Below are 19,491 nucleotides of genomic sequence, written 5' to 3'. Positions count from 1 at the left end.
CTTTTTGGATCCCAGGCCTTTCTTCTGCTGGATATGGTGTGGCTGTAGCTGTTACGCCACCTGCAGTTCCTCTCAGTGCTTGACAAGGATTCCGCTGAGTAATAAAGATGTTTGCAAAGTCTTATCTCATTGGGAATTTGGGTTGTGGGCTTTCCTTCCTTGCTTGCTTAATATGTGTAGGTTTACTATTAACGTTTTATGTATTTTCCCTGAAAATAGGGGTCTTAACAGAACCAGGATTAGAACATAAAAATCAGACTTCTAATGGAACAGTGATTTCAGATTTAGTCATTTGCTATGAAACTCTGAGTAACCAAGAGTGCTATGAGAAAATACAAAAACAGATTCCAGCTGCCAATCCCCTGTTGACTACTCTCAGATGACCTGAAACACGTAGGCAAAATGATATCATGTATTTGTTAGCTTAAAATGTCTAGCATTGATTAACTACGGCAGTAGTCACACAACTGACGTTTATTCAACCCTGCTGAACTTGCTTTAACCTTTATGATCAGTTAAATATTAATGTCTTATTGTTTATAGGTTATCTCAAGTAAACAATTACTAGAATAATTAGAATACTTATTGTCTAGTCTGGTAATGATCATACAAAATATTGTTTTTCTCCTTGTGACTTTTCCTGTTCTGAAAAAACATGTGTAACTGCCTACCTTGTAATGTATAAAAAGCTGGCTGGGAAAAATAAAATTTAGAACTTAGCATCCATTCCTTGAGTTTGTGTTGCTTTGTTCTCCACCTCGCCGACGCCTAGTCCACCACCTGTGACCACCACGACCCCCGCTAGGGCTGGACCCCGGCATGTAGCTTCATCCCTAGGTAGTGCTTAAGCTGCCTGGATCCAGTCTCTCAACCAGTAACCAATATGGTCCTTCCTGCTGCCCAGGTGGGAAGACCCCTTCCCTGCTGTGGGGCGTGAGTGCGTGAGTGCGGAGGCATCCCTTTATACTTCCTGTGGCTCCTCGGGTCCCCACAGGACCTCTTAACTGAGGGAATACTCCAAACTCCAAGAACGCCAAGGCTCGGTCACTGAGGGGCAGGGGTCAGTCCTGATCCAATATAGGAGGGAAGAGAACTGGGGTGGGATGGCACTGGGCTGCCTTCAGGTGATCAGTCGCCTGGTGACCCAACGTCCTGCCCAGATGATGGCCCTGGATTAGACTGTTTTAGACACCGTCAGTTTAACCACATCCTCCAGACCCTGCCCTGGCCAGTAGGCCTGGGTCTGGAAGGACTTCAGGTCCTGCTGCCCTTCTTGCCATTAATGGAGCATGGCTCCTGCCACCCTAGTCTCCCTAGTTGGACTGGAGGAAGACAGGGGTGGGGGTCTCATCCCTTCCCTCCTGGAGAGCCCCGGCCACCTCCCCACAGCTGGTTCTGCACATGGGAGAGTGGAGTGGGGCAACCTTGCCAGTCCTAAGAAGCTGTTCTGTCTCTTCCCCAGCTGGGCAGGGCCAGGCCTCCAACCCACATTGATGAGGTGCTAACGCAAGGAAATCTGCAGAGAGTTGAAGCCAGCTCACCAGGACACCCTTGCAGGTGCTGGAAGCACTGTGTGACTTGGGAAGCCAGTAGGCTGCAGAGGCAAGCCCACAGGTGCTTCGGGCAATGCTCCCACCCCAGCCTGCCTGGAGTGCCCCCTGGCTGCTGGACTCAGCATTGCGCCCTAGCCCCCTGCAACCCCAACCTTTGTCAAGAGGAACCCCAAGTCAGGACTGACCTGGGTTTCTCCCAGGGGAATTTTACTACTCCAGCCTTTTGGTGGTCAGGGTCAGTGAAGCAGCTCTGACATGCCGCACATGCCGCATTCTAATGCACAGATGCTGCTCCCTCTTTGACCTGGGAGGGTACCAAGATGGGTAGGGTGCCAGCTGGCTGGCAGGATAGCAAAGGCCTCCAGAAGGAAGTGGTATTCATTCAGAAGGGCCTTACTGTCCTTGGGACTCTGATAGCAGTAGCAGCAGGATCACTCTCAGAATGGAGCTGGTGGATAATGTCTGAAGTGACCCACAGAGCCTCGGCCTGGCCTGGGTCCTGTGGCCCTTCTACCCTTGTCACCTAGGGAGGTCAGGTGGTGTGTCCAGTCCTGAGGGGAGGGCACTGGAGGCCTCACTGAAGGTATCATGAGCAAGGATCAGCCAGGCACACTGGGTAAAACCCTGGGCCCAGGTTCCTGCTTCCTAGCGAGCACTGCAGCCTAACCAGTCAAATGGAGACAGGTCAGTAGCTCCCACAGGGTTGTTGGGAAGGTGGGATGGCTATGAGACCAGGGGAAGCAAACCCAGCAGAGGCAGACTAGCCAGGCTGCCCAGCCGTCCTGTTCTGACTGCAGGTCTGACCACGGGGATGGAAAGTGCTAGCAAGTAACAATGAGCCGTGCTAGGTGGCAGCCTACCCAGCAGAAACCTAGGTGCAGGAGTACAGAGGCGAGGTGGGATGGGCCCCTCACTACTGTCCCAATAACTCGCTCATAAACTGTGCTTCCTATCCTCCCAGCTTCATTCCCAGGTGGAAAGCTTCCACCTGTAGACAAGTGTCCTCCTTGCAGGAGGGTGACACCATCTAGCTATTTGGACTCCTCAAGGGGGAGTGAAGCTTTGTGCTGATCTTGGGGCAGGAGGAGACCCTCCCAATGCTCAGGTTGTGTGGTGCAGGTGTGGAGGCCATGGTGCCACTGCAGGCAGGCCACTGGGCCTCAAGTGAAAAGCACAGCCAGGGGAGCTGAGGCTCTGCACAAGGGTAGAACAGGGAAGGAGTGGGAGAGGCACACGAACGCCAACCACCGCACTTTACTCACTGCTTCATACATATCAGCCACTGACGGCTGTGTCTGATTCATGGGATCATCCGGGTGCTGTCCTCCTTCCCCACCATCTTATTCAAGGAGGGTGGATTGTGGCTAATTTCCTAGCAGTTTAAAGGCCAAAGAACATCCAGATGCCCTGTCTGAATTAGGAGTCCACCCTCCCCGGGGAGGGCCGCAGTGCTGGGGGAGGCGCTCCAGCCCTTCTGTGCGCGGCGGCACCTGCGAGCCTCAGCAGCGCGGGCCCTCAGCTGTGGGTCCCGCGCTCAGTCCTGGGGGGCCGGGAGAGTTCTGGCAGGCGGAGGTTCCCCAGGCGCTGGCAGCTGGGAGCCGGTCTGGTTTAGATTTGACCAACACCTACGAACAAACGAAGCTGACGGAGGGCGAGAGGAAGGGAAGGTCCGTCTCGGGCAGTCGCTTCCCAGTCCCCTCCTCTGAGCTGCACCTCAGGAAGATGCGGCTTGGGGGAAGTGGAAGCCCAGCCGCGAGGGAGGGCGAGGGCACGGCCCGCCTCCCATTAGCAAACGCCCTTCCCGCCGGGCTGCAGGAGACCCGGAGGCTACGGCCCGGCCAGCTGGAGTCAATGCCGCGCGCTTCCGGGGTCAGCGGGCTCCCGGGACAGGCGGGGCTGGGCCTGGATGGTCTGCTCGTACTTCTCGAGCTGAGACCAGAAACCCGGATTGGGTTCGGCTACCGGGCGGGCCCTCTTGACAGTCTGCAAAAAAAAGAGGAACCGAACGTCAGCCAGCGCTCGCCGCGCAGGACTCGGGCCAAGCCAGCGGAGCCGAGGGCCCGCCCCGCCGGAAGACCAGCCGGGCGGAAGGCCCGCCCCGCAGAAGAGGCCACGCCCCCAGCTCAGACCCCGCCCCCGAGCTCAGACCCTGCCCCGGCCAGGTCAAGCGGCCTGCCCGGGGGGTGGACTCCACCCTGCCGAAGACCCAGCCTCGAAGGCGGGTCCCACCCGGAAGTCCCCACCTGGAAGGCACGCTCCAGGCTGAGGCCGCGGTATCGCATGAGGTAGGCGGTGCAGACGGCTGCTGAGCGGCTGCGGCCGTTCTTACAGAAGACCAGGCAGGCGCCGCCGGCGCGCACCGCGGCCTCCATGGCGGCGCAGGTGGGCTCCAGGTGCACCAGCAGGTCCTCGGCCGGGTCGTCGAAAACGGGCACGCGCAGCTCGGCCACTCCGGGCGCGCTCGGGCCCGGCTGCAGGCGGGAGACGTTGACACATAACGTGACGCCCGCGCGCTGCAGCAGTTCCGTGGCGCCCGCGGCGCGCGCGTTTCCGAGGAAGAGCGCGTGGGCGACACGCGTGAAGGTCGGCGGCGCGGCCTCGGTGGACCCGCAGTGGGCAGCTCTTTCCGGGCCCATCCCAGTGTCCGCCCCGAGGCTCTACTTAGGAACCCGTGTCCCGCCCGCGCCTGGGCCGGCCGGGCGGGATTAAGGGTGGGGCCAGCCGTAGGTGGCTAGGGTGGGACCTAGCACTGGCTCTCTGATTGGCCGTGACTTGGGCGTGGTCTGGCATTGACTCTGATTGGCCGCGGCCTGGGCGGGGCCTGGCATTGGCTTTCTGATTGGCGGAAGGCGGGCTGGGCGTTCCCCACTACCTGGAGCCACGCGGCCCTGCAATGGAAGGATAGTTGGTGGACGTGGACTTTGGGCCTAGACCGAGGAGCAGTTAGTTCGCGACACTGACCAGCGCCCTCCTGGGCTTTCGTAAAGACTTCGTGGTTGTCCTTTGGGCTGCTGATAGAAGGGCCTCCAGGTTTCCTGTTTTTTTTTTTTTTTTTGGTTGTTGTTACAGCGTTATGCCTTTTTATCTATTTCTTAATTGTCCTTTGTCATCTTTGAGTTTATTTTCCTTTTTATTGTAAAACATGGTTCATATAAAATAAAACTACCATTAGTTTTTTTGTCATTTCTTCATAGGCCAGGATTGTTTTTGTTTTTCTTAATAACGTTGGGGGTTAGCCCTGTGACTTTAAATTTATTTAGAGTGGCTTAATGTTGATGGAGTTGCCATTTAAAATCTCTTCAAACAGGGCGCATTGGTGCACACCTGTAATACCAGCTGCAGTGCGAGGCCCAAGGCAACTCATGAGACCCTGTCCCTAATTTAAATACAAAATAGGACTGGGGATGTGGCTCAGTGGTTGAGTGCTTCTGAGTTCAATCCCTGGCACACACCCGCTCCCCCCAAGAAAAAGATCTCTTCAGCTGGGCATGGTGGTGCACCCCTGTATTCCCAGGGATTCAGGAGGCTGAGGCGGGGGGATCAAAAATTCAAAGCCAGCTTCAGCAACTAAGCTGTGCCCTGAGCAACTTAGTGAAGCCCTGTCTCAAGATAAAAAATAAAAAGGGCTGAGGATGTGGCTTTTGTTAAGCACCCCCTGTGTTTAATCCCCAGTATGGAAAAAAAGAAAAGAGAAAGAAGATCTCTTCAATTGATTTTTTTCTAATCCAGTATTTCTCAGGGAACAGTTACAGTGAAGAGCAATTCATAGCCTTACAGACTGTTTAGTTAATTGCAGTTTCAATTTTATTCTAATAATAGTAAAACCATTTCCTATTCCTCTCTGTGTTTTGCTTAAGATTTGAAACCATTTTGCCAGAAATCATTCTTCACCACCCCCACCCCAACCTAGTCTTAAATACCTCTGACAAAATGTGTCTGTACAATCCCCTGGTGGTCTGCCTTCTGTCCTTTCCTGCAGCTGCCAATCATTGATAACTGTCAAATCTTTATAGCCCTGGGGGAGCTCCTCTTGAGCTAACTACTCAAACATCTGAAGCCATGTCTTCACTGGCTCCAGTCCCATTCCCTGGAGGCCTTACCAGCACCCGTTTCCCCTTCTCCACCCTGAGGAAGGGGCGTTTTCAGAATTCTTCCTAATCTTACCAAATGAGCAAATTGTCAGGCTTGCCACATTTGCCAGTTTTCTCCACTCTTCCTTCCTTCCATTGGGTAGTGCATCCAATTCCTAGAGCTGCTGTGGCCACACAAGATGGCTGCCTCACAACAGAAATGTCTTCTTCCCACTGTGTCGCAGTCCCACATCTCCTCATAAGGACACTGGTCATTGGTTTAAGACCCGCCTGTGTAGCCTCATCCTTACTTGAGCATGTCTGCAAAGACAACCTCCAAGATAAGGCTGCGTTCCCAGGAATGGAGGGGGGACTGTAACTTATCTTGTGGGGAGGACACCACTCGACCCCCAAGAGGTGGTTCAGTTTCACAGGTTTGTAGGGCGTTTTGAAGTTTTAGTTGACCGTTTTTCTTCCTCCTTTCTGTGCTGGGATTTGGACCAGAGCCTTCAGCATGCTTGGCAAGCACACTATCACTAAGCAATGCCCCCATCCTTGACTGTTTTACATCTCTTAACAAATGCATTTTAAACAGCTCAGTTTGCCTCTGCTCAGCTCCCACGATGCAGCTGGAGTGAGCAGGGCACGGGGAGATGCCAGGGGTTGAGAGGTCAAGAGTAGAGGACCCAGGAACCAAGATGTGGTACGGAGGGGCTAAAGAGGTCAAGGGAATAGACAGGGACTGGAGCGTGTAGGAGGGAACCCTAGGACGGCAGAGTCCTGGCTCTGCTGCCTTAGAGCAGATTGCTACTGGGGAGTCCTGGGGGCGTGGGCTTCTCGTGCTCTTTCCTCTGGTTCTGGCAACGCCATTCTTGCCTCAGAGGGCCGGTCCTTGTTGCAGGAGGGCTTTCCACCACCGCTGCGCCTCTTCATGCCCCAGTACAGCTCACACCCCCCGAAGCCCTGCTCTGGAGTCCCTGTCCCTGAGGGATTTCCCTGGCCTCGCCCCGCACCAGGCTGCGGCTCCCACTGTGCCCTCCGCACACCCGTTTTACCAAAGCCCCGCTTTGCAGTCAGGCAGGGCTTGATCAAGCCTTGGTCCCGAGTTCTAGCGTGACCGCGGGTCTCAGCTTCCCCCGTTCTCCCTCCTCGCGCATATTGGTAGTACCGTGCTCAGAGGCTGATCCACGGTGTCGCTGGAGACACTTGAAAGTCCCCAGGTTGGTTCAGCTACCGCACTAGCGGCAGAAGCAGGACTGTGTAGCCCTGCGCCGGGATTGGTGGAGGCGGAGCGTGGCGTGGCACGGGGTGGGGCCAGAGGGCAGGGCAGCCCTGCGCGGGGATTGGTGGAGGCGGAGCGGGGCGTGGCACGGGGCGGGGCCATCTCCTGGGGAACCCGACGCTCTTCGCCAGCCCCTACTCCACAGTGTGGGCGTTGTGCTGGTGACCTCGGAGCCAGTGGTTCTAGCTCTCTGGACTTCGGTGCGACTCCCAGGGCTGGGGTGGTGGCACTGGGCTGGTGTCCGAAGGGACAGGGGCGGTCCCGGGGCGTGGGCAGGCTTCTACGTGGGGTCTCGACCTTTGAGGGCCAGCTGCAGGGACAGCTAAGCGGCCAGCGAGGTGCAGCTACGGGAGGACGTGGTTGCCGGATCTGGGCAGAGGCACTGTGGGCGCCCCCGGCCTCCGCAGCATCCTGAGGGCGGATGGTGGTTCCTGGCTCTGCTTCCAGGTTCAGAGGACAGACATGGAAGTTGGTGACTCCTCGGTCCCCCTGGACTGCGCACCCTCAAAGGCTTACAGCTCCAGAGGCGCACTGGAGGGGCAGAGCGGCCAGTCCCCTGCTGCCAAGGGCCAGGAATCCCTGGACAGTTACTCTTTCTTCACTGAGAGGTGCAGGGGACCCTTGGGCAGGGAGGTCAGACCATGACCCAGGGGCCCAGAATTAACCGGGATGCACAGTTGGGGCAGAACTTAAAAATCTCTACAAGTTATATAAAAACTAGTCTATAAAGAGAGAAAAGTCTCAAATTTGTCTTAGCAACCATTGAGGGAAGTGTCACATGGGTGACTGGAATCCCATGCTCCATCTGGTCTTGTCCCTTCTAGCCTGCCACACTGCCTTCCTGCCCATTTCACTTCTGAGTGGATGGAAGGGACAGTTTTGTTATGGGGTAAGCGTTTCCCCAAGTCGTCACAGCTCCTTCACCTCTGTGTTGTTAACAGTAGGGCTACTCCAGGACAAGGGCTGACCCAGGGCCTTATCTGTAGCATCTCATGGAATCTACCTGCAACTGACCCTGTGGTATCTGTCTGTGTGGATCTAAGGCCTCTGGACCTCAACATCCGGGTGTTAAAGCTCCAGCCCCAGTGTGATGGTGTTTGGGGTGAGCAGGGTTAGATGAGGACATGGGTGGGCTCTATGATGGATCAGTGCCTTACCATAAGAGGATAAGGGGCAGCACTTTATTCTTAGCCAGTCTCTGCCATGTAAGGTCACTGCTGGGAAGGTGTTGTCTGTAAGCCGGGAGAAGAGCCCTCACCAGGAACCAAATCTGCTAGCTCCGTGACCTCAGACTTCCAAACTTTAGACCTGTGAGAAATAAGTGTCATTGTTTAAGACCCCCACCCCATCTGCCCCCAGGCCATGGCAGTTTGTTACAGCTGCCCCAGCAGACTAACAGAGCTTCCATTTTACAGATGAGGAAACTGAGTCATGATGGGGGCGAGGAGCCCATCTAGGCCAGCTGGCTGCAGGGGAAGATTCTGGTGGCCATTTCCAATGACCCTTCAGGGGACTGTAAGCTGACTGACTATGTTACGATTTTCTTGATTGACCTTAAAATCATCTCCATTTTTCTCAGGAAAAAAATCGCTTAGACATTTCTACATCTCCTCTTCCCACCGTAGGTTATCTTCCCCGTTATTATTGATCTTTGTTGAACAGGCAGTACCTGTCCCATGTTGAAGGATGAGGAAATACAGGTGTTTAAGAGTTTGCTAGGTCAGTTGTAACAAAGCACCAAAGTCCAGTTTTGGAGGAGGAAGTCCAAGACTAAGGAGCCAGCAGGGTTGGCTCCTCCTCTCCTTGGCTCGTAGATGACCCTCTCCTTCCTCCGCTCACCACATTCTCTTCCTTGTCGTCATTTCACTGGGTCCCAGTGTCCCCTTCTCATGGGGGCACCTGTTGTTTTGGAGTAAGGCTCATCTAATGACCCCACTGTAAGGGATCACCTCTGTGAGGACCAATCTCCAGATGAGGTCTCCTTGTGAGGAGCTGGGTTTTAGGACTCCAACATTAGTGTGTTGAGGTGGACACAATCAACCTGTAATAGCAGGTACGCAAGAGAGAAAACAAGCCCAGTCCACGCCCTGGTCGTCGCCGTGGCTGTGTCAGCTGTCTGTCTTTCTTTATGCCCGTAACGATATGCCAAACATAGGCCTGTGTTCTCAGCAGGAGAACACCACTGCTGGACATATGCCATTCTTAGCCTCTGTGGGCCACAATCGGTATTGGGGGCTGGCTGGTGGAGGGGTCCGGGTCTGAGTGTTCCCAGGCCCAGTGCTTTTAGCCAGACTTTGAGACAGGTCTCTAGCCCAGACACCAACATATAGCATCCCAGGGAGTCGGGAGGGCGTTAGAGTGTGTGTGTGTGAGGGGTATCCATGTCTAAATTATGATGTGTACCTTTAGATAGCAAGAACAGGAAAGAATCAAATGTACCTTGTGCCCACACCTGACTGTGCACCTCAAGAATCATATGCTAGAGCTTTTACCCCAGGTGGTGGTATTTGGAGGTGGCATACTACTGTGGTCACCACCCACTCTGGACAGGTGCCCTGCAAGCCTTTCAGCTTCTGTTGCCGCTGCCTCCCTCTGCTCTCTTCCTAGGGATGGGACAGTGGCCCCCAGAGAGGAAGGTGAGGAGTCTGAGAGCCCCCTGAGGGAACAGGACCTGAAGGAAGCCTACATCCAGCTTGTCCATGGTGTGCAGGAGTGGCCAGACGGCTGTGTTTACCGAGGGGAGTTTGGGCTCAACATGAAGCTTGGATATGGTGAATTCTCCTGGCCCACGGGTGAGGTAAGTGGCTTGAACTGCGGCTCCCACTACCTTCTGCAGGGCCTGGGGCTGGGCCTCTCTCCTGAGAACCAGGTGATGGGAATCTCTGGACACCTCCACAGGAAGGATGTAGGCTAACACCTTCCTAGGTGAGGATGCCCAGAGGAAAGTTCCCCCAGACTCCCAGCAGCACATGGTTTCCTGGGGTGCATGGGAAGAAATTTGGGAAACTGATTTAAGAAAAATTCTTATTCTGGGCAAATGTTTTTAAATTGTGAATTGTGCAATAACTTGTGTACATACACTGGCGAAATTGCCTTGTGTTTAAGATAAAACAGATGGCGAAGCACATTCTTAGAGAGAAAATGAAGACACATTCTTGCTGTTTGTGCTAGGCCATGCCCAGGACCTCAGGGGCCAAGACCAGGGACCCAAAGCTGTTTGTGCCTCCTGGTGCCTGAGGCTTGGAGCAGTAGCTAAGTGTGCAACAATTCTGGGGCATGTGCTGGGGGCTCAGACCATCTCCCTGTGGGATGCAGGGTCTTGTAGATGTCCAGTGGAGGATTCTGCCCTGGCAGTGCCTGGACACAGTGCAGTTCGGCTGAGACCTTGTCAGGAGGCGACTCAGGGCTGTGTGTATTTGGGTGTGTTGAGAAAGTGCAGGGTGGTCCTGGGATGCTGGAGCGCTCTGGGCAGTTGCTGGCTGGAGTGACCTCTCAGGGACTCATGGACTCATGGCTTCACCCCTCTGTTCCATGTGTGAATCTGCCTCTGGAGATTTGGTTTCTCTGACCTTTTGACCCAAGGCTGGGGACACCTGGGCCAGCTCTTACCATTTGCCTTGGCTCCCCAGTTAAAGAAACAGTAGATGAAACGGGAACCTCTCAGCCCCAGTTCCAAAGTCTTGTGAGCCTGTTGGTCAGCCCAGCTTGGGTCTGGTGACTGCTCATCCTGACACCTGTGGTTTTGGATGGGACCATGACAGACACAGCTGTGGTCACCTGCTATTTTCAACAAGGGTGGTTCAGAGTATAGGTGTTGCATGGAGGGTGGTCAGGCCATGCAGGGACATACTTGCCCGGAAGAGAGCACAATGGGGAGAAGATCGGGGCGGGGGGTCTCATGACAGAGTCTAAAGAATGTGAAGTGTAGGGCTAGGAAGAGGGCCAGGAGTCCCCCAAGATCACAGAGCAGGATTGTCTGCACAGACCAGGGCCTGTCTACCTGAGTGCACCCCAAGCTCAGAGGAGATGCCTGGGCGCCTGACCAGGGCCTTGGCGGGTGCTGAGCTCTGAGATGGTGGTCTTTGGCCCTCGGCTTGTCTCTCTCTGACTCACATGGCGTTTGCCCGGGCTGGTTCATCGTTCACAGTCCCTGGTTCACAGTCCTCCTGGACCCAGGTTTTCCCAGGGATAGGAGAACATGGCCAGTGTGTTGAGGAGGGGGCGGGGGGCAGCTTCGTTATTGCTGGGACAGGGGCTACTGGGTGCATGGCACAGATGCCGCCCAGCTGCAGCAGCTCGTGACCCAGAGAAGTCAGAGGAGAAGAGAGCTCCCCTCTTGCAGATCCGAGCACACTGACTGTGTCTGAAACACATTATGCAGCCGCGTCCGTTCTGAGGCCTGAGGAGGGGCCGAGAGGATGATGGCTGCATCCCCCACCTGTGTTCCGAGGATGGCGCTGAGTCTTCCACACGTGGAAGTGTGGAAGGCTGAGGGCTGAGTGTCCCCACCATGGTTTCCTTTAAATGACCTGTAACTCGTGATCTGTGTGTGGGAGGGAGTGGACTCTGAAGCTGCTCCTGAATCCTACGAATCGTGTGCTTTGGCAGAAGGTGACCCCATTCTGATTGACTCTCTGCTCACCAAGTGTTCTTCATGGGCCAAGCTTTGTCACCAATGGAACCCAGATTTAATCCAGTAGAAACAAAAATGGCCTTTCTTGGTTCTTGTGACTAAAAGTTGAGGGGTAATGTAGGCTCAGGCTGGGCTGGATTCAGGAGCTCTCATGATCCAGTCATATCCCCCTCTTTCTGTCTTCACAGGGGGGCCAAGACTGGCCTTCCGCTGGCCAGTCCCTAAGGGCTGCTGCACACACTCCTGAATGAAAAGTCCCTAGCTGAATGCAGGTGTGCCTTAGGGTCAGGTCATGTGACCAAACCAGTCCAGGCTGGAGCTGCGGCGAGGAGTCCTTGTGGGCCCATGGGGTCTTGCCTCTGCAGACAGGGCAGTCCTCATGGCCCTCCTGTGGGGTACTCTGTCTGGTGGCCTGAGTGCTCAGGCCCCGTCTCTTCTAACATAGCTGGACCACGGGATGGGTGTGGCTCAGGAGAGGTTGGCTCAGCACACTCACCCTGGTGTTCATGGCTGGGCAGGGGAGCACCAGCGCCCAGCCCGAGTCCCAGTCCTGAGAAGTCCTACCCTGGCAAGAGCCACCTCCCCTGCCAGCCAGCCTCACCTGATAGGGTGCCCTTTGGGGTGGGCCCAGGATTCCTGAGTGGGGAGGGGATCCTGCCCAGATCCAGAGTGGATGTGATCCATCTTTCCTGATGCCCCATCTCTAGCCAGTTCTGACACCTCCAAACTCCGCAGCTGAATAGAGAGCAGGAGAGGGGCGTGGTTGCCAGGGCCTGACTGCCAGGCTCTGCCAGTGCTTGGGGTAACCACTCTCATGCTCATGTTGGCCACCTAAACTTGAAGGGGGCCCTGGGGCCAGGCACCCGGGAGGCCTCGCACATCCCAGCCCCATTTGCAGCAACTGGGTGTGGTGTCTGGGCTCAGAGGGCCACTGTCCTGGTCTGAGTGCCTGAGGGTGGCCGTTTCCCAGGCACCAGGCCTACTGACCTCTCCACTTCACAGACCTACCACGGGCAGTTTTACCGGGATCACTGCCACGGCTTGGGCACCTACATGTGGCCCGACGGCTCCAGTTTCACGGGCATGTTTTACCTTAGCCATCGAGAAGGCTATGGCACCATGTACACGAAGACAAAGCTTTTCCAGGTGGGGAGCACCTGCTGCCAGGCAAGGGGATGGGCCCTGTGTGTGGAGGCGAGGGGCGGGGCCACCTGTTTCTGGAGGGGCAGGGCCTGTGTGTGTGGAGGTGAGGGGCGGGGCCTGCGTGTGTGGAGGTGAGGGGCAGGGCCAACTGTTCCTGGATGGGCGGGGCCCACGTGTGCAGGTGAGCCCTGTGTTTAGAGTACTGTATAAAAAGATATTCAGGTCTCCAGGAATTTAATCCCATTTATGTTAAAACTAATTCATCCATTCGTAATTTAGGTTACTCATGAAAACCAAGGTGTCAGAAGAATCCTGAGATGACATGGGCATTGTGTTTTAAACATTTTATAGAAACCAACTCTCTGATTGGCTGGCCCCTAGAAGAACGTGGGTTAGTAATATGAGAGGAAGGCATCTTTACCCTTTCCAATTTAGATTGACCCTTTCTGTTTAAGTTTTATTTAAGTCACATGAATGTAAAGGCATTTGGATCCCTTCATTTAATTTATGAGTACTCATTTATCTATAAGCCATTTTGACCAGGTATGTGATATGGACACAGGCTTGTGTGTAGATGTGACCTGACAGGTGTGCACACGTTCACATAAAACACAGCAAACAAAGATTTGTAGCTCTTTACCAGGTATTAAATTCCTACAGGTAGGAGGCAAAGGAACCATCAGAGTTAACCCCTCAGAAATTAAAATAGAGCCTGTTACAGATTTTCACAGCACGACCCTGACGTGAACAGGCCAGTGCAGCTGGGAACATTGGGAACAGGGTCTGCGGCCGTGGTGGACGCTGAGATCAAAGGTTCGGGGGGCCCCTCGTCCTCCATGGAGCAGACTGACTCCCACCATCATCACCGTTCATTTCCCTGCTTGGGACCCTTCAAAGGAAGGAGGACCTGTTCACACGGCGTCTTGCCATTGTCCTCCCTGCCCTGGGCCTAGAGTGTTCAGTCCCCGGTCTCGGTTCCTATGACTGAGCCCCTGTGCACTTGACCCCATGTTGGAGGCCTCTCACACTCTGGGCTCCCGTGTGCTCTTGCACACCCCCATCCTGCTCTCCGGGCTGTGGTCTCGAGTTTCTCGGTCACTCTCACGCCACCTCTGGGACTTCCTGACCTCCAAGGAAGGACTTCTCTATCTTGAGCTCCAGCAGGTTTTCCACCTTGTTCCGAGCACAGAGGGACCTGGTGGCCACGGTGCTTGCTTGGGCCTTTCCCCATGTGGCTGATCCGCTTTCCATATTGTCAGCCACAGGGATGGCAGGTTCCTTCCCCCACTGCAAGGCCACTGCCACAAGGCAGCAGGCGTGTCTCTTCCAAGGAGGGCGACCCCACGACCCCATGGGGCAGAGGGTGGAGCCCTGTGCTGGGCCCCAAAATCGTTAGACATCCAGGAGCATGAATGAGATGTGTGTTCCCGAGGGGGCTGGCAAGACACACTGCTTCTGCAGAGGGACTACTGAGCAGATGGGGCTATGTTGGAGCCTACATCCATGTTCAGGCTGAATACTCTATTTTGAAAATAGAGCACTCAACTTTCTGTCTGATGCTAGTAACTGATGATGTTGGCATTTTCCTCATTCTGATTTGCTGTCTGTGTGTCTTCTGGGTAAACTGTGTGTTTGCACGTCACACTTACTACGTTGGTATGTGTTCTTGTTGGGCTCTGTTCTCCAGAATCCAGAGCTCTTGGTATATCTACTGTGCCACGCAGCATTTGCCAGTGATAGGATTTGTAAGGATTTTCCCTGAGGATGGCCTGCCTTTTCATTTTCTCGACAACATTTTTAAAAAAAGCAGACTTAATAAAAGTGTGATGATATTCGACTTATCAAAGTTTGTTCCTTCGCTTCTGCTTTTCTTGATTCCTGTTTAATAAGTCATACTGGGGCCGGGACGTGGCTCAGCGGTAGAGTGCTCACCCAGCAGGCGAGGCCCTGGGTTCCATCTCCAGGACCAAAGGGAAAACGAGATAAAGAAGGAGAGGGACCAACAGCGACAGCATGGTCACTGAGGCTTTCGTCTGCTTCCCTCTCAGTCTTGTGGCTTTGGCTCTCCATTTAGTTCTGTGATCACTGATTAACTTTTGGTTTTGTGTGAAGCAGGTGAGTTCCTCTGGCACCTTCCATTTTGAAGGAAGTCGTCCGCTGCTGCCTGGCCCCGGGGGTGTGTGCACAGGAAAGGCAGACACTCGCCTCCCCAGTTCGCCACAGCGTTGGAATGCCCCGCTCCATGGTGACGGGCGAGGGTTGGCCTTCTTCGGTGTTGAATGCTCCCATGTTCTCAGCGTGTTGCTGAGCCCAGTGGGCAGGCTTGTGGCGCCTCTGGTGCCTGCTGGCCGGCCTTGGGGCAAGGACTGGGCGTCTCCAGCAGGCTCGCCTGTGGGTTCCGGGGTCTTAGCTAACAGCTGCCTGTCTTCTTGGTACTTCTTTTCTCTTAGGCTGGAACTTCATTTGTAACCGTGAGCAAAATCCTTTGCTCACTGCATTTCATCAGACGTGTCAGTGCTCCTGGATGGCAGCTGGACAGTGCTGTGCCGTCTCGATTTCTGCTCGGGTCACACTCTTCCCATTCTTCTCCTCCCTCAGGCTTGTCCCAGGGGCTGTGGACCTGAATGGCGGGTCTGGAGACACACGTGTATTTCCTCTCAGCTAAGCCACCACCTGTGCAGAAGGCTCTTCTTGTCTTACCTATTTTAGGGATTTACTTTAAAAATCTTTCTTTGATTTTATTCTGTAATCATCTAGAAAATCAACCTTGTTTCAAAGTCAGCCCAGGACACGGATTTGCCCAGCTCAACTCCTACATCTGCGTCCTCCCTTGCCCCAGATGACTGTTGTTTAGGGTTTGGAGTGAATCTCTGCATGGGCAGAAGACAGACGGGTGTGGGCGTAGGCTCCACTTCCTCTCTGAGCAGTGGGAAGGGCGCCTACCTGCAGCCTCCTGCCCTCCTGCAGTTGGTTTGAGGGACTGGCCATGTGGACGTTCCTCAGTGGAGGGTTTTCCAGGCCCATCTCTCTGCGTTTTTGGTGCCCTGGAGGGGGGATATTTGATCAAAAGGTGCGTTTGGAGAACAGAGCTTCCAAGCTTGTGCTCCGTTGTGCTCTGTGGACGACGGCCTTCCTGTGGTTGACCTTTGGTCATCAGTGTGATTTGCTGTTAGAAATACTGTTGTGGGCAGGAATTTGTGCATGTGACTCTGCTGACACCTGTTTCCTCTCACTGGACTCCTGAGTTGAAGGACCGGCTCGAGGGCATTAGGGAATGACCTTGGGCTCTGCACAGGCGCAGGGTAACCTGCCCCTTACTGGCCTGCAACACCTGCCCTTTCATGCCCCACCTCTTGGTCTTCGTCCTGTTCTTGCTGCCCACTCCCCAGGGGCTCCCTAAAGCTTCCCAGCTGAACGTGCACCCACCTGCTGCCCCTGCAGGCCCCAGCCCTCACCCTCGCTCCTTCCACACCCTGTGACCTCTGGCCCCCGAATCACGGCACGGCTCTTTTGGGACTGCCCCTGCCACCTGCCTCAGCGGCCTCGCCCAGCAGGTCAGCCTCATGTGGTCACTTCCCAAGTCAGCCCACTGCCCAAGGCCTCTTTCAGGCTGCAGCTCTTCGTGGGCAGGGCTGGGTGACCCGAGCCCTGGCATCTCCAGGGCCCTGCTCAGGACTGCAGGCGGGGTGCCCAGTGGGGGTGTCTGTGGGTCTGACGCAGGAGGCTGAGGCGGAGGGCACAGGCTTCCGGTGGGGTGGGCACAGGCACCCCACTGCTTTGTCCCAGGTTCTGCCCCTTAGCTTGCTGCCCCAGGTGCCCTGCAGTGCTGCCTCAGGAGGGCGTCTTCTTGGGGAAGCGGGGCTCCTTGCTGCATGCCCACGCTGACCCTGTGCTGCCTCAGGAGGGCGTCTTCTTGGGGAAGCGGGGCTCCTTGCTGCATGCCGACGCTGACCCTGCGTACTCCTTCCTGCCAGAGGCCCTCCCGGCTCTTTTCTTTCCTCTGATATCCTTGGGGTTGGGGAGATGCTTCCCAACGACATGGAAACATCCGGAAAGGCCTGAAACTTGTGCTGCCTGCTGGGGTCTCCGGAAGCAAGGATCATCTCTTGCCCTTCTTTCTTTCTTCCTCCTCTCTCCCCCTCTGTCTGCCCCCTGCGAGGTTCACACCCATCATCAGGGTCTCTCTGACCCGCTGCCAGCCTCCACCTCCCATGCTGCTGCCTGGCGGAGCGGGTGTGGGCAGGCCTGTGGTGTTAGTGTTTGAATGCTGGGACCTTCTGGGAAACTGAGGCAGCGCGAAGACCCCTCCTCCTTCAAACCCCGATAAAGTCACAAAGATTTCCGTCTGTTGCTCAGCGTGACAAGCATGAGTTCATTGAAGGAAAAGGGAAAGGGGACACTCAAGGGAGAGCGTGGGTCCTCTCAGAGAGAAGAGGGACATGCCTCTCCCACCTCCAGTTTTCCTGGGGTCCCAGAGAAGTTTCTAGAAAGTACCACCCAGGTCCACCTCTTGACTTTTGACGACAGCAAGATGACATCAGACTTTTAAGTCCCCACTGTGGTGGCAACTCTGGGTCACCTTGGCGCATGCCGACCGGTTCTAATTGGACTTTTTTCACAGATTTTACGGTTAGGAGGAACCACCCTTACCTCCCAGAGCTTCCGGATCTGGTGGCAAAGGTCTCCCCTTCAGGCTAACTTGGGTCCTCTCATCCGCATTACTTGGGCCTGCATTTCTCCTGAGAGAACGGGCAGTGTGCCGAGGACAGTGACATACCCCGTCCACTGAGGCCAGGCAGGGCTGTGGGCAAACTGCTTCTTGGAAAAGAGGGCACGTGGGGTCGGCACAGCGGGCCCCCTTTATGGAATCATTTCCTTAACCTGTGTGCCCACCACGTGCATCTGTCTGTCCCCGTCATTAGGGGACCAAGTGCGACAGCTGGCTCACCTCTCTGCTGTGCGGAGCCAACATGCAACATCAGCAGTGAGCGTGGAGAGGCGTCAGGGGGGCCTCAGCAGTGTTCTCCCAGCAAAGCCAGCTCCCAGGGGGGCGTGGGCCGCTCACCCTCAGCCGTCACCCTCTGAGCATTCTCCATTCCTGATCGTATCACGTGCTGAGGAGAAATGGCAGAGGGGCCTCTGGGCGAAGAGTCCACATTGTGAGGAGTGCAGTAGACCACAGGCCACCTCGCGGAAGGACGGGTGGAGCACTCCGTGAGGCGGGGCCCTGCAGCGCTTTCTGAAGGGCTTTATCTGTAACAAACGCACAAACAAGAAAGGGAGAGCAGCTTCGAGTCATTTAAAGGTGGAGCTGCTTCTCCCCAGGTGTAGGCGCTTGTCCTGTGTGACCCTGGAAGGAAGCCACCACGTCTCCCATCTCCACTGCGTGGTCCCCACTCTCTCCTCCAGGCCTTTCTCCAGGGGGCCTCCCAAGTTCTTGTTGCCCTCTGTCCAAGAGCCAGCCTGTCTTGGACCCCCTGCCCAGCGTACCCCATGCCTCAGCGAGTGTGTGCTGAATGGATGAGCATGTTTCTTAGGAATGTATTTTCTTTTGATTTTATAAAACTGACCATGAAGTGGGCAACTGTCTCTCGTCTGTCACTCTTCCCTGCAGGGGCTGTATACAATGGATGAGCGGTTTGGGCCGGGTGTCGAGACCTACCCCGATGGCAGCCAGGACGTGGGGCTGTGGTTCCGGGACCAGCTCATCAAGCTGTGCACGGAGGTTCCCAGCAGCTTCTCCCTGCTCAACTTCCCTGAGTTCTCCATCTTTCTTCTGCGCTCCCGGGAGAGAATCCGTCTCTCGGAGGAGGAGGAGGTGGAGTGGGGCCCGCCCGAGGGGCAGGACCCCTTCTTCTACGAGTATAAACGGTTTCTCCTGAATGACGACCTGAGGCTTCCTCCAGAGACGCACGTCTACTCCACCGACAGCAGACACCTGCCCCTGACAGCCTCCTTCCGCAGAGAGCTAGACGCCCGGATCTTCGCTAATGAGATCCCGCCCTTCATCGAGGATGGAGAGCCCTGGTTTATAACAAACCCGACTCCCTTGTTGGTCAAAATGCAGACACAGACTTACAAGTTCAGGTGATGGGTCTGCCCTCCTCCTCTGTCCCGGGGCCTCTCACTGGAGAGGCACCCCTCTGAAGGGGTTTGAAGTCTCTCAGCCCCCAGCTGTCACTCAGGGCCTGTGAACTCTTGACGTTGTTCACCAGGTGAATGTGAGCGTATGGCTCTTTACGTGTTTGACACGATCCAAGAAGGAAGGTGGAGAGGAAGTCCCCACTGTGCTTGTTAGCTGAGTGTAGGGGCCAGCAGAGCTGCAGGCCACCTGTATCTGCACAGGGGAGCATGGACTCTGGAGTACTGCTTGTCCACTCTCTGGGGAAGGAAAGTTTGGAGATTCCTTGGTTAGCAGGCAGCCAGGAGAGCCCTGAAGCTGGGAAAGGGTGTGACTGAGGATGAGCACTGACAGTGACTCCGGGCTAGAACTGTGTGCACTTCCTCTTCTGTAGGTCAGAATCAGTGTCCCTGAGTCCAGCTGCATGTCTGTGATTAGAAGTTCTATGAATCAAGTCCCTGCATAGGTCGAACATGAAGAGAAGGGATTGTAAATATCGTCACATCAATGCAGGAGCTGGCAGAGGGCAAGCTTTCATTCATTCAACCAGCTATCCATTCATGTAATCAGCAGTCTATCCATGCCACCGTTAACCCATTAAAAAATTCAGCCACCCCCTCATCCACCCACCCACGCACTCATCCACCCACCTATGCACTCATCCATCCACCCACCCACCCACGCACTCA

The 19,491-nt window shown here is 55.2% G+C and overlaps 2 protein-coding genes across 11 annotated transcripts in view; one reads left to right on the top strand and one right to left on the bottom strand.

The window, feature by feature from the left end:
* Positions 1-3,011: 3,011 nt before the first annotated feature.
* DUSP28 (dual specificity phosphatase 28) lies at positions 3,012-4,816 on the bottom strand. The gene is made up of 2 exons (XM_079133646.1): positions 3,797-4,816; positions 3,012-3,536 (listed from the first exon to the last, which is right to left on the bottom strand). The coding sequence occupies exons 1-2, from the start codon at positions 4,187-4,189 to the stop codon at positions 3,402-3,404; spliced, it is 528 nt and encodes a 175-aa protein (XP_078989772.1). The 5' UTR covers positions 4,190-4,816; the 3' UTR covers positions 3,012-3,401.
* The window catches only part of ANKMY1 (ankyrin repeat and MYND domain containing 1), a 59,341-nt gene continuing 43,567 nt past the window's right edge, over positions 3,718-19,491 (top strand). For 3 of the 10 annotated variants that reach the window (XM_079133636.1, XM_079133639.1, XM_079133643.1), the window contains exons 1-5: positions 7,119-7,243; positions 7,353-7,513; positions 9,513-9,702; positions 12,541-12,684; positions 18,296-18,768. In XM_079133636.1, coding sequence (XP_078989762.1) covers positions 7,368-7,513; positions 9,513-9,702; positions 12,541-12,684; positions 18,296-18,768 — 953 coding nt within the window. In that variant the 5' untranslated portion in view covers positions 7,119-7,243; positions 7,353-7,367. The other 7 variants (XM_079133638.1, XM_079133641.1, XM_079133640.1 and 4 more) reach the window with 7 other exon arrangements.

Source organism: Sciurus vulgaris (genome assembly GCF_902686455.1).
Source record: "Sciurus vulgaris genome assembly, chromosome: 3".
Taxonomy (NCBI): domain Eukaryota; kingdom Metazoa; phylum Chordata; class Mammalia; order Rodentia; family Sciuridae; genus Sciurus; species Sciurus vulgaris.
This window is presented reverse-complemented; position numbering and strand designations above follow the sequence as displayed.

Bases quoted from the DNA above. Each gene is read 5' to 3' on its own strand.
- DUSP28 (XM_079133646.1), bottom strand. From the start codon at position 4,189: ATGGGCCCGGAAAGAGCTGCCCACTGCGGGTCCACCGAGGCCGCGCCG. The intron at 3,537-3,796 runs GTGGGGACTTCC...TTTTTTTTGCAG, and splicing joins GCCTGGAGCGTGCCTTCCAG to ACTGTCAAGAGGGCCCGCCC.